This window comes from Callithrix jacchus, chromosome 10, assembly GCF_049354715.1.
Source record: "Callithrix jacchus isolate 240 chromosome 10, calJac240_pri, whole genome shotgun sequence".
In the NCBI taxonomy this organism is placed as follows: Eukaryota; Metazoa; Chordata; class Mammalia; order Primates; family Cebidae; genus Callithrix; species Callithrix jacchus.
In genome coordinates this window covers 124559504-124584463 of record NC_133511.1, presented here as the reverse complement: position 1 = coordinate 124584463, position 24960 = coordinate 124559504, and the positions used below count along the sequence as shown (strand labels likewise).

Below are 24960 nucleotides of genomic sequence, written 5' to 3'. Positions count from 1 at the left end.
GAGGGCCGGACCAGGGTGGAGATAGGACCTACCAGTCTTTAGGGACCCCAAACAAAACAGAGGGACTAAGGGACTAAACAGAATTTAGGCAATGCCTCTTCCCCACTTCCCAGGGGAAGGAAGGCAGGGGTCTGTCTCCCTGCCTCCGCTGCAGGCGGGGCTGCCCGGACCCCGCCGGGGTGGGGAGGGCCAGGCCGGGCCCAGGAAGGGGGCGGGGCGGCCGCAGTGACGCGGCGGGCGGCGGGGAGGGACAGCAGGGGCGCCGGCGGGCGGATCGAGAGGAAGGTCGGGGCCATGGGCCGGCACTGCGCCTCGGGAGGGTCCGGCCACCGCTGGAACCCGAGGCCCGGGCTGGGGGCGCTCCGGGCTCCGACCCACGGGCCGGCTGGCCCTGCCCGGGCTGGGTGAGGGGCGCCCGCCTCAAGCTAGAGGTGAGCCGGGACGTCGGCAGGCGGGCCAAGAGCGCGGCAGGGGACCGGGAGGCCGGAGAGCAGAGGGAAGTGGGGACAACGGGGCCTCTAGCTTGCTCGCAGGGTGCGAGTGGGGGATGGAGGGGTGCCTGCAGCGGAACCGTGGTGCCAGCCCGGGGTACGGGTGGGCGGAGCAGGTCTCCAGGGCCAGGGCTCGTGGGATACCAAGTGGAGCCACTCTGACCTCAGCCTGAGGAGAAGTCACCGCCTGGGAGGAGGACGGGGTGGCTGCCTAGGCGCGCGGAAAGCCGGCAAGGGCCGGGGGTGCATGAAGGATGCTGGGAGGGGGAGGTCGAGGACCCGGCTGCCCTCGATGGTGAGGAAGACAGATTTGGGGGGCAGAGGGGATTCCTGGTCCCGGAAGGTAGCTTCGGATGCAGGGCGTGGGGGAACCTGGCAGAGATGCTGGGCGCACGGGGCCACTCCGCGCAGAGACACCCGGGGAACAAGGTTCTAGGTGAACGTCCGAGAGTGGGGGACCCGGGACCCTGTCGACTCCTCCGGGAAGGGGATGCAGGGGGCGGGTCTCCGAGGGGCGGCTCGTGGAAGGCGGGCCCGGAAGGAGGGGCCCCGGGGCTCCGGGGGCGCGCCCCCGAGGGATGCCGTTTCCCAGGATTAAGACACGGCTGCAGCGGGAGAGGCGAGGTGGCCCTCCCGCCAGCCGGCCGGAGCCTGGCGCTCCGGGGGGCCCGCGTCAGCGCGCGGTTGCCTTGGCGACGGGCGGGCGGGGGGCGGGGGCTGCGCGAAAAAGAGGTCAGCGCTCAGCCTCGCTGCGGCTCCGGGCCCCGGCGGAGCGGGCGGTGGCGCTGGGCTCGCCTCTGCCTTCCCCGCGGCGGGCCCGGGCATGGGGTCCCGTGTCCCGAGCCCCTCGGCGGGCGCGCTGGGCTCGGGACCGCGCGCCGCCTCTCGGCACTGACGGCCGCGCCGTGCCCTGCGCCAGGAGCTGGAGTGGAGGCCGCGCGCGGCCCGCCGAGCGCCTTCAGGATGCTCATCAAGGAATACCACATTCTGCTGCCCATGAGCCTGGACGAGTACCAGGTGGCCCAGCTCTACATGATCCAGGTGAGGGCCGCGGGGAGAGGGCGCCTGGGCAAGGGGTGGAACCCTACCAACCCCGCCAGCCCTGCCCCAGGGCTGGGACCCACTGGGAGCCTGGAGGAGGTGAGAGAGGCCCCCTTTCAGATGCAGGGATGGGGAAGGACTGTGGGTAGAAGGGCAGGAGGGCCGAGTGACGCTTCCCACCGGCCAAGTGCCCAGCCCTCCTCTGATCTCCTGTAATCTTCCTGAGGATCTGTAATCCCATCGGGGAAGGAAAAAGCGCCCAGGAGGCGGCAAGAATGAGGAGGGGGGCCTCTGCGGCAGACGAGGGTGCGAGGGGGTCTGGAGAGGTGCAGGGTCCCGGCCACACCTGGAGGTCAGGGAGATGTGGTAAGGACCAGGCGCCAAACCTGGGGCAGAGACAGGGCAGCAAGGACTAGAGGGCAAGGGGACTCTGGGCTTGGGCAGTGAGAAGAATGGGCCAGGGCAGGCCTTCAGCGGTGGCCAGGTTGGTGCAGTGTCTCAGAGTCCGCTCCAGATCTGTCCCCAGCACAGCAGGACCAGAGTCTCATAAAGCAAGGGGGCCTGGATGCCACCTCGGGGTTGAGAAGGCCAACAGTGATAGAAGGCAGGATTTGGGGGCTCTCAAGCTATGAGGGGTGTGGCAGAAGCTGGGATTCGGAGGCAGCTACGGCCTTCCAGAGAGGGAGGGGGCAGGGGCAGGGCCTCTGAGAACTGGAGACCCCTTTTCCTCTCCTTGTCCCTTCTCTCTTGCCAGCCAGCCCAGCCTCCTTGCCACCGTTGAGCACATGCAGGATGTGCTCCCACCTGAAGGCTGCACTGGCTTCCTCTGCCCTGAGAGCTCCCTCCCACCTCACCTCCTTAAAGTCGTGTTCAAGCCATAGTCGCATTATGTTCTTAGCAAGGCCTTCCCTGACTATCTGATCAAAACTGCAGCCCCCAACCCTGATCACCCATGCCCCACTAGGCTTCCTTTTCCCACAGCACTTAATACCTTCTAACACACCATATAATTTGATTTTTCCTTTCGTGTATCTCCTTCCACTAGAATGTAAGTTCCACAAGGAGAGGGGTCTTTGTTCTACTCATCAATATAGCTCAATTGCTATAATCCCAAACACCGCTGGGAGTGAGCAGACACTGAATGAATACTTGCATGACTGAGTTGAGTGCTGGGTTGCAGAGCCCATGCGGACAGGGCAGCGTCTGTGATTCTGATCCCAGGGAGCTTCGGTGGGGCGGGTCTGATTTCAGGGAGTCGAAAAGGCTGGGACCTGGGCCCCAGAGCTATGCAGAGCACCAGGCTGAACTGGGGGTCCCAGATGCTGAACTGGGGCTGAGCTCCCTGTTCTGCTTTGCCTTGGGCCACAGAAAAAGAGCCGGGAAGAGTCTAGTGGTGAGGGCAGCGGCGTGGAGATCCTGGCCAACCGGCCCTACACAGATGGGCCCGGGGGCAGCGGGCAGTACACACATAAGGTGTACCACGTGGGCTCCCACATCCCAGGCTGGTTCCGGGCACTGCTGCCCAAGGCTGCCCTGCAGGTAGAAGAGGAATCTTGGAACGCCTACCCCTACACTCGAACCCGGTGAGCGGGTGAGGCGGGCATGGTCCGGGGCCGGAGGGGAGCAGCCCTGGTGAGTACAGCAGTGAGCCTCACCCATGCCCTTTGCCCAGGTACACCTGCCCCTTTGTGGAGAAATTCTCCATTGAAATTGAGACCTATTACCTGCCTGACGGGGGGCAGCAGCCGAATGTCTTCAACCTGAGTGGGGCTGAGAGGAGACAGCGCATCCTGGGTGAGGCCTGGAGCTATGGGGGGACCCTGGCGCCCTCTCAGGCTCCCGGCTGCCTCATCGGGCAGCCTCTGAGAAGTCCCAGCCCTCTCCAGGCTTCCTGTCCTATCTGCAAAAGGACAGGAGCTGTTGCCCAGTCCCAAGAGGGTGCCGGGAGCAGGGGCTCAAAGGGACTGCCGCTGCTCAATACTTGCCGAACTCCCTCAGACACCATCGACATCGTGCGGGATGCGGTGGCCCCGGGCGAGTACAAAGCAGAAGAGGACCCCCGGCTGTACCGCTCGGTCAAGACAGGCCGAGGGCCACTGGCTGATGACTGGGCGCGGACAGCGGCGCAGACGGGGCCCCTTATGTGCGCCTATAAGCTGTGCAAGGTTGAGTTCCGCTATTGGGGCATGCAGGCCAAGATCGAGCAGTTCATCCACGATGTAGGTGAGCACCCAGCCACGGGAGGCCCTGCTGACCCAGCATGCCCCAGACCCCGTGTTGAGGGCCAGGGAGGCTCCCATCCACTGGGGACACAGAAGCCAGAAGCCGTCATTTCCATTTGCGGTAGGGAGCACTGGGGCAGAGGTGGCCTCATGGCCCAGCCGGGCATCCACAGAGCAGGAAGCTGGTAATGTGATCTACAAGGTCCATGCTGGCTCTGACATTCAGAAATGCTGCTGCTTGTATTAAGATTCTGAGACTCACCATCATCATCCTGTGAGTTGGGCAAGACTTAGAGACTCTCAGGAAGGTGACCAGCTCCACCTGGCAGCATGCTAAGGAGTGCAGGCTGAGGCTGTAACTCCAATGTCTTTCTTTCTGGGTTCTCCCCTCCGGCCCACTCCCAGTTTCTAGGATTCCAGCCTTTGGCCCTGGTGTCCAGGAGCCCCAGTCCCACACCTCCCCTCAACCTTACCCCATCATGCCTACCGCTCAGCCCTGCCTCAGCGCCCACGTCATCTGCACACAGAGGGATGGTCCCTAGTGGGGGAGACCAGCAGCCTGGCTTCTGTCCCACTACTGACCCCCATGGTACCTCCAGCAAGCCACTGGCCATCTCTGCACTTTCAATTTCTCTTCGGTAAATGAGGAAGAGGTTGGGTCAGGTCTGAAGAGCCGATACTGACAGTGATCGCAGCACTCAGACCCTTCGCTAACGGCTTCCTGTGCAAGCTCTCCCATAACACCCACACCACCACCAGGTAATGCCGATGATTATTCCCATCTTACAGGTGAGGAAATTCAGCTTAGAGAATAATGTGGCCTCCTTGTCTTGCATTTGGAAAAATACCGAAAAGCACAAATAAGAAAATTAAAATCACCCACATATAGCCAGCCACTACAAAGATTCCGATATATCTCCTTGCAGAGGTTTATAATTATCATTCAACCATGATTCCTTTATTTCCTAGATATTTAAGAGTTTCTAACTTTATTCTTCTGCTTAAGATAAAAATATCCCAGAATGGGTATCATCTTTCGCTACAACCTTCATTGAGAGCCAACACTTCCATTAACGATTAACACTTCATTAACCACCAACAATTCCTTCATTAACTGTTAACTCCTCAGAAGTCAACAGGAAGTCAGCCAAAAGCAAGAACAAGCATCCGTCCCCTGCTTCTGGAGTGATGGGGTGGGGACAGTGCTGAGAGTTAGGGTGTGCAGAGACACAGAAAAGGCAGTGGGCAGGAGGAAGTCAGGCAGGAAGACAGACGCCCCACTTTCCACTCCCATTCCTGGACTGCATTGGCCCTGCCCTACTTCGTGGCTCTGGGTGGGTGGTGTGCCCAGGGGAGCCATTACCCAACCTCAAGGCTGGGCATATGGCTGTGGTGGCAGGGAAGCAGGGGGAGGGGCACAGTTCTGATGCCTGGGCACCTGCAGGTCTGCGTCGGGTGATGCTGCGGGCCCACCGCCAGGCCTGGTGCTGGCAGGACGAGTGGACAGAGCTGAGCATGGCTGACATCCGGGCACTGGAAGAAGAGACTGCTCGAATGCTGGCCCAGCGCATGGCCAAGTGCAACACAGGCAGTGAGGGGCCCGAGGCCCAGCCCCCGGGGAAACAAAGCACTGAGGCCCGGTCTGGGACCAGCAACACTGGCACCCCCGATGGGCCTGAGGCCCCCCCTGGCCCGGATGCCTCCCCCGATGCCAGCTTTGGGAAGCAGTGGTCCTCATCTTCCCGTTCCTCCTACTCATCCCAACATGGAGGTGAGGCTGGGGCACAGGGATGGGGGGAGCAACCATCCCCAGGCTGGGCCCGGGCTGAGGCTGAGGCATAGCCGGCCCGGCAGGGGCTGTGTCTCCCCAGAGCTTGTCTGAGTGGCGCATGCAGAACATCGCCCGGGACTCCGAGAACAGCTCCGAGGAAGAGTTCTTTGATGCCCACGGTCAGCACTGAGGCCCTTTTTGGCAGTGGGGCTGTCCCCCAGCAGCTCCTCCCACCCCATGACACAGCCCCCTGTCCCCTCAGAAGGCTTCTCGGACAGTGAGGAGGTCTTCCCCAAGGAGATGACCAAATGGAATTCCAATGACTTCATTGACGCCTTTGCCTCCCCAATGGAGGCAGAGGGGACATCAGGTAAAGATCCTGATCCCGCCTAGGACAGCAGCCCCAGCACCCACGTACAGCAGGCCACAAGTTTAATGGCATCTTAAGATGAAAGTCCACCTGAAGAGGTGTTCATTAAATACACAGATGAATAATGAATGATGGGTGGGTGAATGGATAGATGGATGGGTAGGTGGGTGGGTGGATGGATGGATGGATGGATGAATGGGTGTATGGATGGATGGGTGGGTGAGTGGGTGGGGGGATGAATGGATGGAGAAATGGATGGGTGGGTGGGTAGGAGGATGGATGGTTGTATGGGTAGATAGATGGATAGACAAAATTGATGAATGGGTGGATAAATGGAGGGATGAATGGTTTGGTAGGGGGATGGATAAATGGATGGGTGGTTCGGTGGGTGGATGGATGGATGGGTGAGTGGAAAGATGGATGATTAGAATGTAGTCAAGATTCATACATAGCACAAAGACTGAAGGAATTCACTTGGACTCCCTAAACCTTCACGGGAGAGGTGTTTCTGCCGGCTTTGGACGGCTTGGGTGGGTGCTGTCCAGCAGAACTTCTAGGTCCGTGGTGCCCATGGTGATAGCCACCAGCCACACTGGCTCTCAGGCACTGAAAATGGGGCTAGTGTGACTGAAGAACTGAAGTTTTTATGCATTATATTTTAATTCATTTGAATTTAAATAGCCACTTTAATGGCTAATGACAACTTTGTTGGCCAGGGTAGGGCTGAGCAGTCTGCCAGGCAAACAGGCATTGTGTGGAGAGGCGGCTCTGACTGCAGTAGGACCATCGGAGCAAAGGCCGGGACATGCAGACTGACGTGGGAGGGTTAGTGGGAGAAGCTGAGAGGAAGGCAGCGACTTGAGGCCTCAGGCAGACACTGGAACTGGGGTGCCTGAGGTGCCAGATGGGGGAATCCCCATGGTCTTCTCCATCCTTCTCACTTGCTTTCCTTGCACTACAGAGCCTGGAGCTGAGGCAGCTAAAGGCATTGAGGACGGGGCTCAAGCACCCAGGGACTCAGAGGCGAGTATGGTCGGCCACCCTATGTCAAAGCTCCCCCTACTCACTGGCCTGGCCACTGCTGTGACACCCATGGCACCCCACTGTGCCCCCCAGGGCCCAGATGGAGCTGGGGAGCTGGGGGCTGAGGCATGCGCAGTCCACGCCCTCTTCCTCATCCTGCACAGCGGCAACATCCTGGACTCAGGCCCGGGAGACACCAACTCCAAGCAGGCGGATGTGCAGACGCTCAGCTCGGCCTTCGAGGCCGTCACCCGAATCCACTTCCCTGAGGCCTTGGGCCACGTGGCTCTGCGACTGGTGCCCTGTCCACCCATCTGCGCCACTGCCTACGCCCTTGTCTCCAAGTACTAGCCACAGGTGGAAGGGTGGGGAACTCCTAGGATCACGGAGGCCTTGGGGCAGGGGATGGGGGAAGGGGTCGGGAAGCCAGACACCTGGGTCAGTCACCTGCATGGCTGGACCTGTTCTGGGGAATGCCTCCATTTCAATTTCCTCTTGGGACTGATACTCCCCACAAAGGACCCACAGAGCCAGAGCTTGCCAGCAGGCCCATGGGACTTGGGCGGCAGGAGTGGGTCTGGAAGCCCGCCACCCACCACCACATTGCCTCCTCCTGCAGCCTGAGCCCCTACAGCCACGATGGCGACAGTCTGTCCCGCTCCCAAGATCACATTCCACTGGCTGCCCTGCCGCTGCTGGCCACCTCATCCTCCCGCTACCAGGGCGCCGTGGCCACCGTCATTACCCGCACCAACCAGGCCTACTCAGCCTTCCTGCGCTCACCTGAGGGCACTGGCTTCTGTGGGCAGGTCAGTGGTTAGGGACATTCCATCTGCTACCCTCCACTGCAGCCCACCCTGTAGCCTGCCCTAGGTGAGGATAAGCCTCTCCTGATGGTGCCTCTGCTCCCACCCAGGTGGTGCTGATTGGAGACGGTGTTGGTGGCATCCTGGGCTTTGACGCCCTCTGCCACAGTGCCAACGTGGGCACCGGGAGTTGGGGCAGCAGCCGCCGTGGGAGCATGGTCAGTATAGCCAAACCCAGCCTCTTGAGGAGCGGGGAGTCCCTTTCCATCTCTAGGTCTTTGCCCCCTGGAATGGCAACCCCTCTGCCAGCAGGCAGGTCCTCTGCTGCTCCACCAGTTCATGTCCTCTCCGGAATTCTGCTCTGCCCAATCCTTAAGCCTCCTCACTTAGAAATCGAATGGTCCCAGGCCTGAGGATGTTTCTGTCCCCTGTTCCATCCAGAACAATGAGCTGCTCTCTCCGGAGGTCGGCCCAGTGCGGGACCCCCTGGCAGATGGCATGGAAAGGCTGGGTCGGGCCAGCCCAGAACCCTCAGCCCTGCTTGTCCAGCGCATCACCAGCGACATGGCCAGTCCTGAGCCTGAGGGCTCTCAGAACAGGTGATGTCCCTGTCCCATCACTCCTGCCCTGGGCACATGCTGGACTACAGAGGCAGCAGCACTGAGCACCCCTCCTCCCCCACAGCCTTCAGGCAGCCTCAGCAACCGCCTCCGCTGGGGAGCCCCGGCGGGCAAGCACAGCCTCCTGCCCACCTGCTGCCACTTCCGAGGTGCCTGACGGCCCCAGCAGCGCTGCCCGCCTAGACTTCAAGGTCTCTGGCTTCTTCCTCTTCGGCTCCCCACTGGGCCTGGTGCTGGCTCTGCGCAAAACTGTGATGCCCGCCCTGGAGGGTGAGCCCCAGGGGCTGCGGGGGCACCTCTAGTCTCTGTCTGCCCCTTCCTTCCCCACCTCCCCGGTCTTCCCACTCATCCGAAGCACAGGCAGCTTCCCCACTGTACTAACTCAAAGGCCTGGCTAGAGAAGGGGAGCCTGAGGCCCACAAAGAAGGGACTCGCCAGGGGTGAGTCTCCCGAGGCCACTGGGAGGAGCTTCACACCCGAGCAATGTTCTGCATGAGAAGGGGTCCAGTGGGCACACAGGAAACACTTCCTCCTGGACCATGACGGCAAATTGAAGCCTCTGCCCTCTTCTCAGCACTTTTTTTTTTTTTTTTTTTGAGACAGAGTCTCACTCTGTCACCGGGCTGGAGTGCCAGTGGCCCAATCTTGGCTCACTGCAACCTCCAACCTCCCGGGTTCAAGTGATTCTCCTGCCTCAGCATCCCAAGTAGCTGCGATTACAGGCACCTGCCACCATGGCCAGCTAATTTATATAGTGTTTGTTTTTAGTAGAGATGGGATTTCACCATGTTGGCCAGGCTGGTCTCAAACTCCTGACCTCAGGTGATCCACCCACCTCTGCCTTCCAGTGCTGGGATTCAGTAGAGGCAGAATTTTGCCATGTTGGCCAGGTCTCGAACTCCTGACCTCAAGTGATCAGCCTGCCTCTACCTCCCACAGTACTGGGATTCTAGGCATGAGGCACCACGCCCTGCCCCCGTCTCACTTTAAGCAGGGCCCTACTGATTTCCTGGAGAGTACAGTTTGGGAAGTGCTGGCTCAGGGTGACACCGGACATCAGGGTGCTGCTCCCACACCCCTACCTCCCAGAGTGCCCAGCTGAAACCTCCACCCCACAATCTTTCTCTATCTTCTGGGTACCCAGTGGCCCAGATGCGCCCAGCCTGTGAGCAGATCTATAACCTCTTTCATGCGGCTGACCCCTGCGCCTCACGCCTCGAGCCCCTGCTGGTCCCACAGTTCCAGGCCATCGCCCCACTGACTGTGCCACGCTACCAGAAGTTCCCCCTGGGAGACGGCTCATCCCTGCTGCTGGGTATACCCCCAAACAAGATAAAGGGGAGGAGGAGGAGGAGGGCACCCACAGGGAGGGGGGAGGTAGCAGAAGGCATGAGGCAGCTCCCACAATATGGGAAACTTCTCAGGCCACCACTCCCAGGACCAGGAGCCCCTTCCCCTGTGAGGGTCTGGATCCCCAGGATCCTTCCACCATCTGGGCCCAGAAGTCGAGTGGCGGGGGTTAGCTGAGCTCGGGTGGCCCCTGGCAGCATGATGCTGGTGCGCTGCTATGTGAGCAGCCAGTGTGTGTGTCCTGCTGTGTCTGTGGGGGTGCACTGCAGGCATGTATTAGGGGGCATGCCCAGGAGTGCATGGGCCAAGCGGGCCTGTGTTGGGCACAGGTGTGCACTGTTTGTGGCAGTGGCAACAGGCATTCTGGCAGGAATGCAGCCAGCCACTGGTCTAGCTGAGGGGAGAGAATGCCACAGTGCAGCTTCAGCCAGGTCCTGGCGTGAGGGGCCACAGGGAAGATGGTGAAGTTGCGGGGAGCCCCAGGTGAGAAGACAGGAGAGCCACTGGCCGGCCCCTGCTGAGCTCACCCTCCCTCTCCCAGCCGACACGCTGCAGACGCACTCCGGCCTCTTTCTGGAGGAGCTGGAGATGTTGGTGCCCTCAACACCCACCTCTACTAGCGGTGCCTTCTGGAAGGGCAGTGAGTTAGGCACTGAGCCCCCAGCCCAACCAGCCGCCCCCAGCACCACCAGTGAGGTGGTTAAGAGTAAGTTAAGACGGCCTGGGCAGTCCAGCCTGGGGGTGGGGGAGGCCTGGATACCACCTCTCAAGCCCAGCTGAGAAACCCTTTCACCCAGCACCCAGCCTGGACTTGGCAAAGAGCAGGCTGGGTGAAAGGGAGGGAGGAGCACCCAGCCCCCAGGCAGATGGGTACCGGGCAGGAGGCCATCCTGACTCGCTGCCCATGGCCTCGCAGTCCTGGAGCGCTGGTGGGGGACCAAGCGGATTGACTACTCACTGTACTGCCCCGAGGCGCTCACCGCCTTTCCCACGGTCACTCTGCCCCACCTCTTCCACGCCAGCTACTGGGAGTCTGCCGACGTGGTGGCGTTCATCCTACGCCAGGTGGGCCTGGGAATATGGAATGGGAGATGAGAATGGGAGGAGGATGGACTACTGTGGGCCTGGGGAGGGGTAGTCCTCCCTCCCCTCAACGAGGCCTTGCCCACTGGCCCTCGCAGGTGATCGAGAAGGAGCGGCCACAGGTGGCGGAATGCGAGGAGCCCTCCATCTACAGCCCTGCCTTCCCCAGGGAGAAATGGCAGCGAAAACGCACGCAGGTCAAGATCCGGGTAAGTGCCCTGCCCCTCGCCCCCTCTCCCGCGAAGCCCTGCCTCTTCCCTCTACCACCCCGCCCCCTCAGGGCCCTGCCGACCCAACTCTCTCCCAGTCCTGCCCCGCCCCTGGGGTCCTGGCCCCACCTCATTGCCCCAGCCCCGCCCCTGGGAACCGCTGGTCTCCCCGCCCCCTCCCCGCCCTCTGCACACATTGGGGTCTGGGGTCTGGATCTGCGCTGGTCCTCACCTGGCTTCATCCTCTGCATCCCATCCTGTCATGGCCCTGCCCCTGGAGCCACGGCCCACGCACAGGATCTCAGGCCCGGGTCCACGAAAGTGTGCCTCCCCTTTCCCTCCTTCCCTGCCCCCATCCGCCTTCACCCTTTCCCCTCAGTACCCTGTGGCCTCAGGCCCCAACTCCGATGTGTGCGCGGATCCTCACCTGCTCCTTCCCCGAGCATCCCCATCCTATCCTGGCCGCTGACTCGCACCCTCTCCTCCTAACAGAACGTCACTTCCAACCACCGGGCTAGTGACACGGTGGTATGCGAGGGCCGCCCCCAGCTGCTCAGCGGGCGCTTCATGTACGGGCCCCTGGACGTGGTCACGCTCACAGGAGAGAAGGTCAGGACCCAGAGGCCCCCTGGCCCCGCGGCCCCACCTCCTGTCCTTGGAATAGCTCCAGGTCCCTGGTCGTTGAGCTCCCAGACCCACCCATCCCTGACAGCCCTGCCTCTGCCCTCCTCCACATGGGGCCCATGGACCTCCTGCCCCTTCCCCCTTCCAGGTGGATGTCTACATCATGACGCAGCCGCTGTCGGGCAAGTGGATCCACTTCGGCACCGAGGTCACCAACAGCTCGGGCCGCCTCACCTTCCCAGTTCCCCCAGAGCGCACGCTGGGCATCGGTGTCTACCCGGTGCGCATGGTGGTCAGGTGAGCGCGGCTGGCCGGGCCTCTGCGGGGGGGGCTCTGCTAGGACTCGCCCCGCGCCACTCACGCCCCGCCCCGTGGGCCACAGGGGCGACCACACCTATGCCGAATGCTGCCTGACTGTGGTTGCCCGCGGCACGGAGGCCGTGGTCTTCAGCATCGACGGCTCCTTCACCGCCAGCGTCTCCATCATGGGCAGCGACCCCAAGGTGCGCGCTGGCGCCGTGGATGTGGTCAGGTAGGAGCCGCCACCGCCACCACCACCCAGCTCAACGGGGTGACCGGCCCCCAACCCCGGCCGGCGGAGCTGACTGCTGCCCCACCCTGCAGGCACTGGCAGGACGCGGGCTACCTGATCGTGTACGTCACGGGCCGGCCAGATATGCAGAAGCACCGAGTGGTGGCCTGGCTGTCGCAGCACAACTTCCCCCACGGAGTCGTCTCCTTCTGCGACGGCCTCACCCACGACCCGCTGCGCCAGAAGGCAATGTTTCTGCAGAGCCTGGTGCAGGAGGTGCGGCGGCTGGGGAGGCTGTGGGTCCTGACCCCGCCCCCGCTTCTCCTTCCCCCCCTACCACCACCACCAGCGGAGGCCCATCTGGTCCCACCCCATCAGCCCAGGCCCTGCCTGACTGCAGCGGCCCCTATGGTCCTGCCCGCCTAGTTTGAGGGGCCCCATGTACTTAAGGGCAACTAGAGAGACGCAGCTGGTCCCGCCCCTGTTCCCCTGGTACTGGGACCTTTCCTCGCCTCCTTCTACCTGGCCCCACCCTCAGAACAATATGGGGAAGCCCAACAGACCCCACCCCCAGTTGCATGGCTCCACCCCTGGGACTGCTGATTGGCGTCTACTGCCACAGGTAGAACTGAACATCGTGGCCGGTTATGGGTCTCCCAAAGATGTGGCTGTATATGCGGCGCTGGGCCTGTCCCCCAGCCAGACCTACATCGTGGGCCGCGCAGTACGAAAGCTACAAGCGCAGTGCCAGGTGAGGGCCAAGCAAAGGCCTGGAACAGGAGGACCTCAGGGAGCAGGAGCCTGAGTCCCAGGCCTTAGGGACCACCTGCTCTGGGACAGCTGTGAAAAGGCCTAACCAGCCTCTGGGGCACCTGGGATCCTCCTAGGACAAGGGCCAGGAGCAGCTTGAGCTACTGGCTGCCAGGCAGGCCAGAGGGGACAACCCATGCTGCAGTGTACTGAAAACCCTGGGCGCTGCTTCCACTCCGCCATGGCTTTGGGCAAGGGCCTGACCTTTCTGAGCCTCAGTTTCCCTTCTGTAAATGGAAATGATCATGGCACTGCCCATGTCAGCTTATAAAGATCACATCATTTACTACACATCAACAGGCAGAGCTGGGCACAAAGCAAGTGCTGGCTAAACACTGGTTGCTGCTTGCACTAAGACCCATTTTCCAGATGAGGAGAATGAGGCCCAGAGAAGAGCAGAGGTGGGAGCACAGCTGAGATGCCCTGGCTCCCAGCCCAGGGTCCTACCTATTGAGAAGGCTTTGCCTTAGGCTGTGCCGAGCCTGCCACCAGTCCCCCAGCCCGCCTCAGGTGCCTCTGGAGGACCGGGGAGGGCAGCGTGTGGGCCCCTGGCCGGCACCCCCTCATCCCTGCCCACCTGTGCCCACAGTTCCTGTCAGATGGCTACGTGGCACACCTGGGCCAACTGGAAGCGGGCTCGCACTCTCATGCCTCCTCTGGACCCCCGAGGGCTGCCTTGGCCAAGAGCAGCTATGGCGTGGCTGCCCCTGTGGACTTCCTGCGCAAACAGAGCCAGCTGCTTCGCTCCAGGGGCCCCAGCCAGGTGGAGCGCGAGGGCCCAGGAACACCACCCACCACCCTGGCAAGGGGCAAGGCACGGAGCATCAGCCTGAAGCTGGACAGCGAGGAGTGAGGCCCACACCACACCAGGACCTGGATTATTTATTGACACACCTGAGGGGCCCAAGGGGCTGTGTGTGGGAGGCTGGGGGCCCAAACTTTTGGCCCCAATGCTGGCCCCCCAACCCCATACCCTGCATTTCCGCGTGCCCCCTCAGTGTTACTTCCCTTTCACATGAGGGGACCCAGCACCGGGGTGAGGGAGGAGGGCGTGGGCACAGGCACAGAGGCTTTTCCAGTGTGTATAAATCCATGAAAATAAACGCCACCTGCATCCCACCCACTCGCCCTGTGCCTGGCACCACAGGGCAGCCAGCCCAGTTTCCAGTTCAACAGGGGACACCAATGTGCACGGAGAGGCCGACATGCGCCCAGGGCCATCCAAGTCACGGTCAGGGTCAGGATGGGGGCCTGGCCCTCAAAAGGTGTCACGAAGCATGCGCCCAGGGCCATCCAGGTCACGGTCAGGGTCAGGATGGGGGCCTGGCCCTCAAAAGGTGTCACGAAGCATGCGCCCAGGCCCTCAAAAGGTGTCACGAAGTATGCGCCCAGGCCCTCAAAAGGTCTCACCCTCTCCTCTTCCTGGACAGTCTGCCCACCCCAGCCCGACCCTGCTTACCTTGGCCCCAGTATGTCTTCTCATGGAAACCCTGTCCCAAGACATCAAGGCCAGGAGATCATGGGATCCAAGGCTGGAAGGGGAGGGCAGCACCAGGAGACTCCCTCCCTCAGGCACCCAGCTCCCTGGCCTGTACCCACTTCATCTTCCCCTTAAGATTGGAGGCTCCCGGGGCACCCCAGCCCTGGCCAGCGAGAGACACTTCCCCCTACCTTGGTGAAAGAGCCCATCGTCATAATTTCTCTCACAGGGACACTGCAGCCCCAGAGCTGGCAGGTGGGGGGCTAGGATTTGAACCCTGATTCTCTGCCTCCCAACAGCCACCCAAGTACCAGAAAATGCCAGGTGATGACCCAGCTCTCCCAGTGGACCAGCTCGGCAGACTGAGAGAGAGATAAATAAAGGATTTTATATACACAGAAGCATGACGGAGCGGGGGCAGGAGGGCTGGCGGCGGCAGCTGTGGCTTGGCAGGTAAGGCAGGGCCAAGCACTCCTGTCAATGAGAGAAGATGCCCCGGAAGCGGGCCTTGTCCTCTTCGTCCTTAAGCCGGATCCGAGCCTCCAGAGCCTGCAGCTCTCGGCTCACAACGGGTGCCAGGGCCGGGTCCAGCTCCAGCACTTTGGCAAAGTCGGCCTGGGCCTCCCGGGCATTCCACACGGCCGCGTGGGCCTTGCCCCGCTTGAAGTAGGCCTTGACATTGTCTGCAAGGGACGCAGGGGCATGAGGGGGGTCCCAGCCAGCTACCCGGCACCATGGGCCCACAGGGGAGAGAACCCTCCCTGACCTGGGGATGCCACCCCCAATACACCTTTCATGCTTCATTGGCAAATGGGGCCCACAGCCCCGCCGAGGAGGCGCATTGACTCAGGCCCCTGTGGGAGCTCAGAATGGGGGGTGTGAGAGGCTAGGTCTTGAGCCCCAGCAGTGACAGGAGAAAGGCCACTCTCTGAGCACCCGCAGCCCCGGCGGCCTGGCGCTCACCGTCATACTTGTTGAGGATGGAGGAGCAGTGGTCCAGCACCTCGTAGTACTCCTGGGCCACCAGCTTGCACTGGCAGTAGTTGAGCAGCAGCGGCGTGATCTGCTGATCCAGCCGGATCCAGTCAGAGGACCCAGGCTGTTCCTGGGGACATGGGAGCAGGGAGAAGCTGTGGACCTGGACCCCTGGCCCCGCACCCCCTCCACCCTCCCCCCGGCCCCACACCCCCTCCACCCTCCCCCCGGCCCCGCACCCCCTCCATCCTCCCCCGGCCCCACACCCCCTCCATCCTCCCCCGGCCCCGCACCCCCTCCATCCTCCCCCTGGCCCCGCACCCCCTCCATCCTTCCCCCTGGCCCCGCACCCCCTCCATCCTTCCCCTGGCCCCGCACCCCCTCCATCCTTCCCCCTGGCCCCGCACCCCCTCCATCCTTCCCCCTGGCCCCGCACCCCCTCCATCCTTCCCCCTGGCCCCGCACCCCCTCCATCCTTCCCCCTGGCCCCGCACCCCCTCCATCCTCCCCCTGGCCCCGCACCCCCTCCATCCTCCCCCTGGCCCCGCACCCCCTCCATCCTTCCCCCTGGCCCCGCACCCCCTCCATCCTTCCCCTGGCCCCGCACCCCCTCCATCCTCCCCCGGCCCCGCACCCCCTCCATCCTCCCCCTGGCCTGCAGGCAGCACCTTCATCTGCAGGTTCTTGAGGCAGGCAATGGCATCGTAGTACTTGGCGGCGGCCTCCTTCACGTGCCCCTCGCGGTACAACCGGTTGCCCTCTTGGTGGATAAGCGGCACTGCCTTTGCCTTCTCTTCATCCGTCATGGCCCATGGGTCCTGCTGGTATGTGCCAGGGCTCTCCACCTGCGGGACATGGGGCATATTACAGCAGGACTCCGGAATGCCACAGCTGCTTCAGCGGCAGACCTGACTAGCATCTGGGCTGGCTGGGCACCCAATCATCACACAGCAGCAACACAGCCACCTGTTACTCAAATAGCATTCAGGCCCGGTGCAGTGGCTCACTCCTGTAACCCCATCACTTTGGGAAGCCGAGGTGGATTGATCACCTGAGGCCGGGAGTTCAAGACCAACCTGATCAACACGGAGAAAATCCGTCTCTACTAAAAATATAAAATTAGCCAGGCGTGGTGGCACGTGCCTGTAATCCCAGCTTTCCGGGAGGCTGAGACAGGAGAATCGCTTGAACCCAGGAGGCGGAGGTTGCAGTGAGCTGAGATTGCGACACTGCACTCCAGCTCGGGGCAACAAGAGCCAAACTCTATCTTTAAAAAAAAAAAGCATTTGGCCGGGCATAGTGGCTCACAACTGTAATCCAAGCACTTTGGAGGCCAAGGCGGGCAGATCACCTGAGGTCGGGAGTTCAAGACCAGCCTGACCAACATGGTGAAACCCCATCTTTAAAAATAATAATATTAAAAGAAAAAAAAAGCATTCAACAAATATCAATGTCACATCTCCTGTGTGCCCGGCACTGTGCCAAGTGCTAAGAATAGAACAGTGCGGTGGCTCACGCCTATAATCCCAGCACTTTGGGAGGCCGAGGCGGGTGGATCACGAGGCCAAGAGATCGAGATCATCCTGGTCAACATGGTGAAACCCCGTCTCTACTAAAAATACAAAAAATTAGCTGGGCATGGTGGCGCATGCCTGTAATCCCAGCTGCTCAGGAGGCTGAGGCAGGAGAATTGCCTGAACTCAGAAGGCAAATGTTGCGGTTAGCTGAGATTGTGCCATTGCACTCCAGCCTGGGTAACAAGCGAAACTCCATCTCGGGGGAAAAAAAAAAAAAACAGTAAACGAAACAGTGAAAAACCCTGCCCTCAAAGAAGTCATGCTCCATGGGCAGATTCCCTAAAAGGACAAGGAAATATTCAAATTCCCAGGGACTTCAGGACAAGGAAATATTCAAATTCCCAGGGACTTCAAGATGCGGCAGAAGCTGGGAAGAAAATAAGCCTCTCTAAGACAGAGAACCAGGAGGTCAGATAGGCTGGGCCAGCTTCCTGGAGGAGATGATATCTGAGACATGAAGGAGGAGGAAAGAAGACTGGGGGGTTGCCAAGGGTCCCATACAGGATTTCTCATCCCTGTCTGCTCCTCCAGCAGTCTACCCAGGGATCCCACCACCCCTGGGCAGACAGGCCAGCGCCCTGAGGCTGGGCAGTGGGGGCCTGTCGAGGCCAGGCTCAGTGCCCCTCACCTTCAGCATCTCCATGTGGAAGATGAGGGGCTGGGGGTTCTGCTGCAGGGCGTCCAGGTCGGCGTGCCCCAGGGAGCTGTGCTCTTGCATCTGTGCGACGCCGCAGCAGTGCCGCTGACCCTCCAGGGGGTCCTTGCCTGCCGCGATGTTGCGGAGACTCTTGGCCACCAGCGGGTACAGGACCACATGCTGCAGGAGGGCAAGGGTGCCAGGGGCTCTGTCATTGTGGGCTGGATGGTCACCGGGTCCACAAGGCCCAGCCCCCTTCCCCACCGCCACCTGAGAACACCAAGGCCCAGAGAGGGACAAATGGGCCCTCACTCTATTTACGCGCAGGAGGCTTTCCCTCAGGACTCCTCCAGCCACTCAGCCCTCTCTTGGTGAAGCCCCAGCTTCTGCCACATTCTCTGGCCACCAAACAGCACCGACCCCCAACCCCCACCCGCACCACAGACACACACCTCCCATCAACCTGTCTTTCCGGTCCTTACAGGCCGGGTGGAATTCTCACCTCCTCTCCCTCCTGAGGACAAGGCCCACAAGCTGGACTATGCAAAGCACTCGGGCCCCCACATTCTGTTCCCAGGAGAAGCTCCTCCTCCTGCCCCACCCACACCCCACTGAGGGCCTACCTTAGAGCCAGGCCCAGGGCAGCCACTTCAAAACCCTCAGGGAGACAGGCATAGGGGACCTAGCCTCTAATCTCCTGCTTGGCAAAGCTGCTAGGCTGATGGGAACCAGATTACTCCCACCTAGGGCTCCCCTACTCTTCCCACTGCCCTACGGTCTGGACACGGGCTGAGGGCTGCCATTTAGCAGGCATTTCCCAAGTCTTGACTCTGGGCTGGCCCATGCTGGGCATCCCAAAGCTAGAAGTAAACAGGCCAGATCCCTGCCCTGCAATAGCCTAGGACAAGGCAGAAGAGCAGATTCTGGCCATGCAGAGCATGAGGGCTGGAGGACCCAAAGGCAGGAGTTGAGCCAACCACTGGCAGTCAGGGAGGGCTTCCTAGAAGTGGTGACCCAGGAATCAGCTTTGAAGGAAGAGGGAAGATCTTGGCTAAGAAGGGGAATGGAAAGAAAAAGCAGGGAGGTTAAGGAAGAGGAGGAGATGGCAGGGGCCAGCCCCCAAAAAGCTTTGTGAGCAGCTACAGCTTATACAGTTTAAGTCCTCACTTAACGTCCTAAGTAGGTCTTGGAAACTGTGCTGTAGGCGAAACAATACATAACGAGACCAGTTTTTCTTCTCATCAATGTTTTAAAAAAATTATGCTGAGAGAAACGACGGTGGCTGAGAACCTGATGTATGTTTTCCCTCTTAGTCACAGTTTCCGAGAACGTTGGGGCAACATAAGTGAGGACTCACTGTGCTCTGTCCTGACAGTGACCAGGAGCCACAGAGGTTTGAAACCAAGGGATGGGCGAGTCCCCTGGCCGTTGTCTGGCTAACAGGGGAAGGCGGAACGGAGGCCAGGATGCCATCAGCAGGCTGGTATGGTAGTCTGGAAAGAGTGGGTGGGCCAGGTGCGGTGGCTCCCACCTGTCATCCCAGCACTTTGGGAGGCCGAGGAGGGCGGATCACCTGAGGTCAGGCGTTCAAGAACAGCCTGGCCAACATGGCGAGACCCTGTCTCTACTAAAAATACAAAAATTAGCCAAGCGTCATGGCGGGTGCCTGTAATCCCAGCTACTTGGGAGACTGAGGCAGGAGAATTGGTTGAACCCAGGAGGGGGAGGTTGCAGTGAGCCAAGATCACACCACTATACTCCAGCCTGGGTGACAGAGTGACGACACTCCATCTCAGAAACAAAAAGGAAGCGTGGGTGGCAGTCTAGCGGAGGGTGGAGGGAGGAGGAGCCCCGGGGACAGGGAATGGGGCGTGGCTGGACAGCCACCACAGACAGGTGCAGGATCGACACCTTGATGTCACAGAGGAACTGGGCAATCTCCCCCTCACGCATGGTGCACACGATGGTCTCCCACACGGGCAGCTTGAACTTCTTGCCAATGATGAGCTCCATGGGCTTGCCGCGCGCCCGGCTGTCATCCAGCACGGTGCCCTCGTCGTCACTGTGCAGCGTCCGGTAGTGGAACGTGGCCTGTGGGCCACATGTGAGGTCAGGCAAGGGCACAAACCCTCACCCTGACCCCCAAAGACAAGTCCAGTCCCTGACCCGCTGATGGCACAAAGGACGGGGCTTCCCCAGGGACACCACCTGATGTGACACCTGGCTTTATCGCCCCACACTGGTGACAAAACAGAGTCACAAGGAGGGGAGTAAGAGGCCCAAATCACACAACCAGTGGGTGGCTGGGTGGGAACAAGAATCCAAGAGGTCTGACTCTAGTCGTTCCTCAACACATAATTACTGAGCATCTACTACGTGCCCAAGCTCGGTGCTGGACACCAGAACATGGCAGCTGGCAAAACACAAACACGTCCCTGACGCCCTGGAGCTCGCATGGAGCTTCCAGAGGGAGGAGATGGGTGTCAAACAAAACGGTGTGTCATTGCAGCTGAAGCCATGTGCTTGGGAAACATCAGGGCAAGCAGGGGGGGGGGGCTGGATTAAACAGAGCGGGGTGAGGGAGTAAGGAAGAGAGCAAGCCAAGTGGACCCTGGGATAGGAACTTTCTAGGCCAAAAGAACAGCAGGTGCCAAAAGCCTTGCAGTGGCGCAATGTGATAGGGAAGTGCTGGGAAGAGGAGGGCGTGGTCCCTGGCTAGGGCTCCACCCCCGGGAACTAGGTGAGGACAGACCTTTCCCGCCCAAATGTTACACTTCTCAACACCCCCCTGGCCTGCCACGCCCCCATCCTGTGCCTATAAAAACCTGAGACCTGGTCAGGCACAGTGGCTTATGCCTATAATCCCAGCACTCTGGGAGGCTGAGGTGGGCAGATCATGAGGTCAGGAGATCAAGACCGTCCTGGCCAACATGGTGAAACCCCAACTCTACTAAAAATCCAAAATATTAGCCAGTTGTGGCGGTGCATGCCTGTAATCCCAGCTACTCGGGAGGCTGAAGCAGGAGAATTCCTTGAACCTGGGAGATGGAGGTTGTAGTGAGCTGAGTTCCAGCCACTGCACTCCAGCTTGGGTCACAGAGTGAGACTCCATCTCAAAAAACAAACAAACAAACAAAAAACCTGAGATCCTAGTGGGCAGACACACAGCCGGCCAGATGTTAGAGGAGCACATCAGCAAAAGACATGAGCAGCTGGTCACTGAGAGGACGTCAGGAAAGCCCGCCTCCAGAAGAACACACCGACAGGCACCGGTACGCCCGCAGGCCATTGCCCGCCAGGATGAGGCAGAGTTTGGCCAGGGCAGTCAGAGGAGAGCTGGGGCCACCACAGCCCCAGGGGAAGACCATCACCCTTCCAGCTCTCATATCAGCTGAGAGCTACTTCCACTCAGTAAAACTTTGCATCAGCCCGGCATGGCTCATGCCTATAATCCCAGCACTTTAGGAGGCCAAGGCAGGCAGATCACTTAAGGTCAGGAGTTAGAAACCAGCCTTGGTCAAGATGGTGAAAGCCTGTCTCTACTAAAAACATGAAAAAAAAATTAGCCGGGCATGGTGGCAGGCACCTGTAATCCCAGCTACTTGGGAGACTGAGGCAGGAGAATCACTTGAACCGGGGAGGCAGAGGCGGCAGTGAGCTGAGATCGCACCATTGCACTCCAGCCTGGGCAACAAGAGCGAAACTCTGTCTCGGAAAAAAAGAAAACAACCTTGCACTCATTCTCCAAGCCCATGTGTGGTCTGATTCTCCGGTACATCAAGGCAAGAAACCCCAGGCTACAGAAAGCCCTCTGTCCTGTGATAAGGAAGGGGGTCTAATCAAGCTGGTGAGCACAAGCCACCTATAGACAAACTAAGAGAGCTCCCTGGGACACACGGAGCTGTAAACGTTCACCCCTGCACTGCCATGGGGTTGGAGCCCCACAGCCTGCCCTTCTGTATGCATTTTGAGAGGTTTGAGCAGCAGAGCACCCAAGAAGCAAGCCACACCCCATCACAAGCCCTGTGAGGGGGACAAGGGAACTTTTCTTGTTTCAAACCCATGGTGCGTTCAAGAGGAGCAAGGACAGTGTGGCGGAGCAGAGTGAAGGAGGAGGTGGGGTCAGCAGCGCGGCTCACCCAGATCAGCAGGGGTGGACCTCACAGGGCCTGCAGGCGATGGTGAGGCCTCTGTTTTCTACTCTGAGATGGAAGCCACTGAGTGGCTCCACGCAGAAAAGGAACTGAATCTAACAGGTGTTCTGCTGCTGGAATGAGAACAAACCAGAGAGGGACAAGAGAGGCAGGAGGAGAGTCAGAGGTCGCTGCACTAACCCAGGCCGGAAGTGAGGATAGCCTGGACCCAAGCGGCAATGGCAGAAGTGGTGAGAAGTCAGATTCCAGCTGGAGACTGAGGATGTGATGTGGGCTATGAGAGGCTGGGAGGAACGTGGAGACACTCAAGTTTTTGGCCTGAATAATGAGAAGTCTGTAGATTCCCCTAACTGACATGGAGAAGGCGCTGGTGGAGCAGGTTAAGTGTGAGTTGCCACTTCCCAAGTGGAGATGGTGAGTCGGGAGCTGTATGTAAGGTTTAAGAGACAGGTAATGACTGGACATCTGCATCTCAGTGTAATCCAGGCAGGGAGAGATTTTAGAGAGGACACTGCGGGTGGGTGCAGAGAAAAGAGGTTTGAGGACTGAACCCTCGACAGGATATGCTTAAGGAGTCCAGGCTCTAACTGCCACACCATGCTGCATCCCTCAACTCAGTTTTGACCTCAGGAAAATGGAATCCACAACAGTATCTAACTCACACTGTGGGAAAGAAATAGACTTGTGAAGCAAGGAGCACAGTGCTCACACAGTGAGCCCTCTGTCGGTGCTGGCACCTGGTTATTTAACCACCTGTTCCTGATCTTGGGGTGCCATGTGTTCCCATCTCTCCTGGTGTCTGTTCCATCCAGGATCACCTTTGCCAGGCCCTTCTTCCAACACCACCAACCCCCCAGTCCTTGGGGGCATGAACCCACGCCACACATCCTGTCTCTTCTTAGAGATCTCTTTTCATACAGTGGCTCACTCCAGCCATGCAGCTCCCCTCTGCTCTCAGGGCACTTCCACTGCACTGGGCTAGGATGCTTAGCTGCCCGATTCAGCACAGCGCTGGCCCGGGGGCATGTGCTTATTTGCTCAATGTGCATGTCCTGCCTAACTGCTCTGCTGGACACAGGGGCTGCCCCTGGGAAGGTCCCTTCTCTGCAGACAAATGGTAACTGGGAAAGGCACTCCGGGAGGGGTCAACTGCAGGAGAAGCAGGGAAGCTTAGAGGTCCCTTAGGGAAGGGACCAGAGGGGCTGGATCTGCGGACCTGGTTGTAAAAAGGAGGAAAGTGGGAGGCTCCTTACTTCCCAGCCCTCATCTGTCCCTAACAAGCCACTAACGCAGTAGGAAGACTGCCAAAGCGTCCCTGAATGGAAGACCTGACCTCTGGACCCGTTCTCTGGCTTTGCATGTCCCAGGGCCTCGGTTTTCCATTCTAAATAGTGGCAGTTGGTCTAAGTGTTTTTGGAAGGCCCTTCCATCTACAAAGAATCAAGAACCTTGTAACCCAGATGCCCCAGGACCACTCTTCTCCCGGGCTTTCCTCTGTCGTGGGGTCTTCTACCCAAGCACTGAGCTCAACCCCTAACCCCAAGCTTGTGATGACTGATGGCCTCCTCTACTAATGCTGCTGCAACGCCGGGCCAGGGGGCGGAGCAGAGAGGCCCGAATTCACCCCCTACTTAAATTCAGACCAATCAGCGTCGAGCTCCGCATGTGAGCTGTAGGGTCACTGAAGGTGTCCTCTGGGCATGCGCAACCTCTCGCCTAAGGCCTCCTCCCGCCTCGCATGCGCACCACGCCGCAGAGGGGCGAGGGGAGGGGGAGACACGAACCTTGGTCCCATCCTGAAAGTCGGGGAGGTCTCCTCGGCCTTCCTGTATCACACGTTTTTGGATCCCGTCCTCCCGGAGTCTTGCGATGATATCCGCCATCCTCCTTCCCCGCTGCTCCCTTTCGGCAACTTCCGGACTCACTCGGTGGCTTCCGGACTTGCTTCGGCAACTCCTAGAGCCTCGGCAGCATCCGGACTAGCGCCATTTTGGTTGAGGGCAGAAGCCAAAAAGGACTGAGCGTGGAAACGGATGGTGATTGGTTCTCTGCGCTGCGGCTGAGCGCGCGCGTCTGCCTGGGGACTGGGCCTGGGAATGTCTCGGGGCGGGACCCGAGCCGGTCAAGGAGGCTGGACCGGGGTCAGCTGTATGGGCGGGAGGAGGATGTCTCTAACAATTGTGTCTTTGAATTGATTGGGACTGCGGCCGTGTGGCACTTCGTTTGAAGTTGTGGATGTAATATAACAGCATTGCAGAGTTAGGAAAATTTACAAAATAACTCCACTCGTAAGCCACACCCTCAAAGCGTTGTGCTTTTTGTGTATTTTCTTCCGGCTTTTTTTTTTTTTTTTGAGACAGAGTCACTCTGTCGCCCAGGCTGGAGTGCAGTGGCGTGATTTTGGCTCATTGCAACCTCCTCCCCGTGGGTTCAAGCAATTCTCCTGCCTCAGCCTCCCTGTTAGCTGGGATTACATGTGTGCACCATCACGCCCGGCTAATTTTTGTATTTTTAGTAGAGACGGGGTTTGGCCTTGTTGGCCAGGCTGGTCTCAAACTCTTGACCTCGGGAGATCCACCCATCTTGGCCTCCCAAAGTGCTGGGATTACAGGCGTGAGCCCCCATGCCTCGCCGATATGAAACATTCTAAATAAAATACTAGGCGAATTGAATTCACTAATGTCATGTAAAAATGCATCTGCATGGGCCAGGTGCGGTGGTTTATGCCTCTAATCCCAGCACTTTGGGAGGCCAAGGTGGGTGGATCTCCCTGAGCTCACACGTTCAAGACCAGCCAGGACAACATGGAGAAATATCACCTTTACCAAAAATACAAAAAATTAGGCGGTGTGGTGGTGCATGCCTGTGGTCCCAGCTACCCAGAAGGCTAGGGCTGGAGGATTCCTGGAGGTTGTAGTGAGCCGAGATTCTGTCACTACACTCCAGCCTGGGTGCTGAAGTGAGACCCCATCTCAAAAAAAAAAAAAAAAAAAATCAATATTCTTAAGTGAAATATCAGCCACATAGAGAAAAAGACTGTATTATTCCTCTTATGCAAGGTACCTAGAGTAGTCAGATTCATAAAGACAGGAAGCAGAATGGTGGTTGCCAAGGGCTGGGGGAGGCGGAAATAGAGAGTTGTTCTTTGATGAGTGTAGAGTTTCCGTTTTGAAAGACGAAAATGT

The 24960-nt window shown here is 59.5% G+C and overlaps 2 protein-coding genes across 9 annotated transcripts; one reads left to right on the top strand and one right to left on the bottom strand.

Annotated features, from left to right (window-relative positions):
- The first annotated feature begins 255 nt into the window (after positions 1–255).
- On the top strand, positions 256–14071 carry PITPNM1 (phosphatidylinositol transfer protein membrane associated 1). Of its 7 annotated transcripts, none has more exons than XM_035263497.3 (24): positions 256–431; positions 1411–1532; positions 2901–3115; positions 3205–3326; positions 3531–3755; positions 5199–5525; positions 5609–5704; positions 5791–5895; positions 6857–6918; positions 7012–7262; positions 7538–7727; positions 7835–7942; positions 8166–8323; positions 8409–8614; positions 9489–9659; positions 10236–10400; positions 10611–10759; positions 10876–10986; positions 11479–11595; positions 11759–11907; positions 11993–12142; positions 12235–12418; positions 12765–12893; positions 13542–14071. In XM_035263497.3, exons 2-24 carry the CDS (start codon positions 1455–1457, stop codon positions 13803–13805), a joined length of 3732 nt encoding a protein of 1243 aa, XP_035119388.1. In that variant the 5' UTR covers positions 256–431; positions 1411–1454; the 3' UTR covers positions 13806–14071. The 7 variants fall into 7 exon arrangements, with proteins under 7 accessions (XP_035119388.1, XP_009006818.1, XP_035119386.1 ...); XM_009008570.5 differs by having other exon boundaries at positions 5788–5895; XM_035263495.3 differs by having other exon boundaries at positions 5597–5704.
- A 728-nt stretch (positions 14072–14799) lies between these two features.
- AIP (AHR interacting HSP90 co-chaperone) lies at positions 14800–23692 on the bottom strand. Of its 2 annotated transcripts, none has more exons than XM_002755586.7 (6): positions 23560–23692; positions 19533–19712; positions 17613–17801; positions 16076–16252; positions 15396–15537; positions 14800–15115 (listed from the first exon to the last, which is right to left on the bottom strand). In XM_002755586.7, exons 1-6 carry the CDS (start codon positions 23656–23658, stop codon positions 14910–14912), a joined length of 993 nt encoding a protein of 330 aa, XP_002755632.1. In that variant the 5' UTR covers positions 23659–23692; the 3' UTR covers positions 14800–14909. The 2 variants fall into 2 exon arrangements, with proteins under 2 accessions (XP_002755632.1, XP_009006816.2); XM_009008568.5 differs by having other exon boundaries at positions 15404–15537.
- Positions 23693–24960: the final 1268 nt, after the last annotated feature.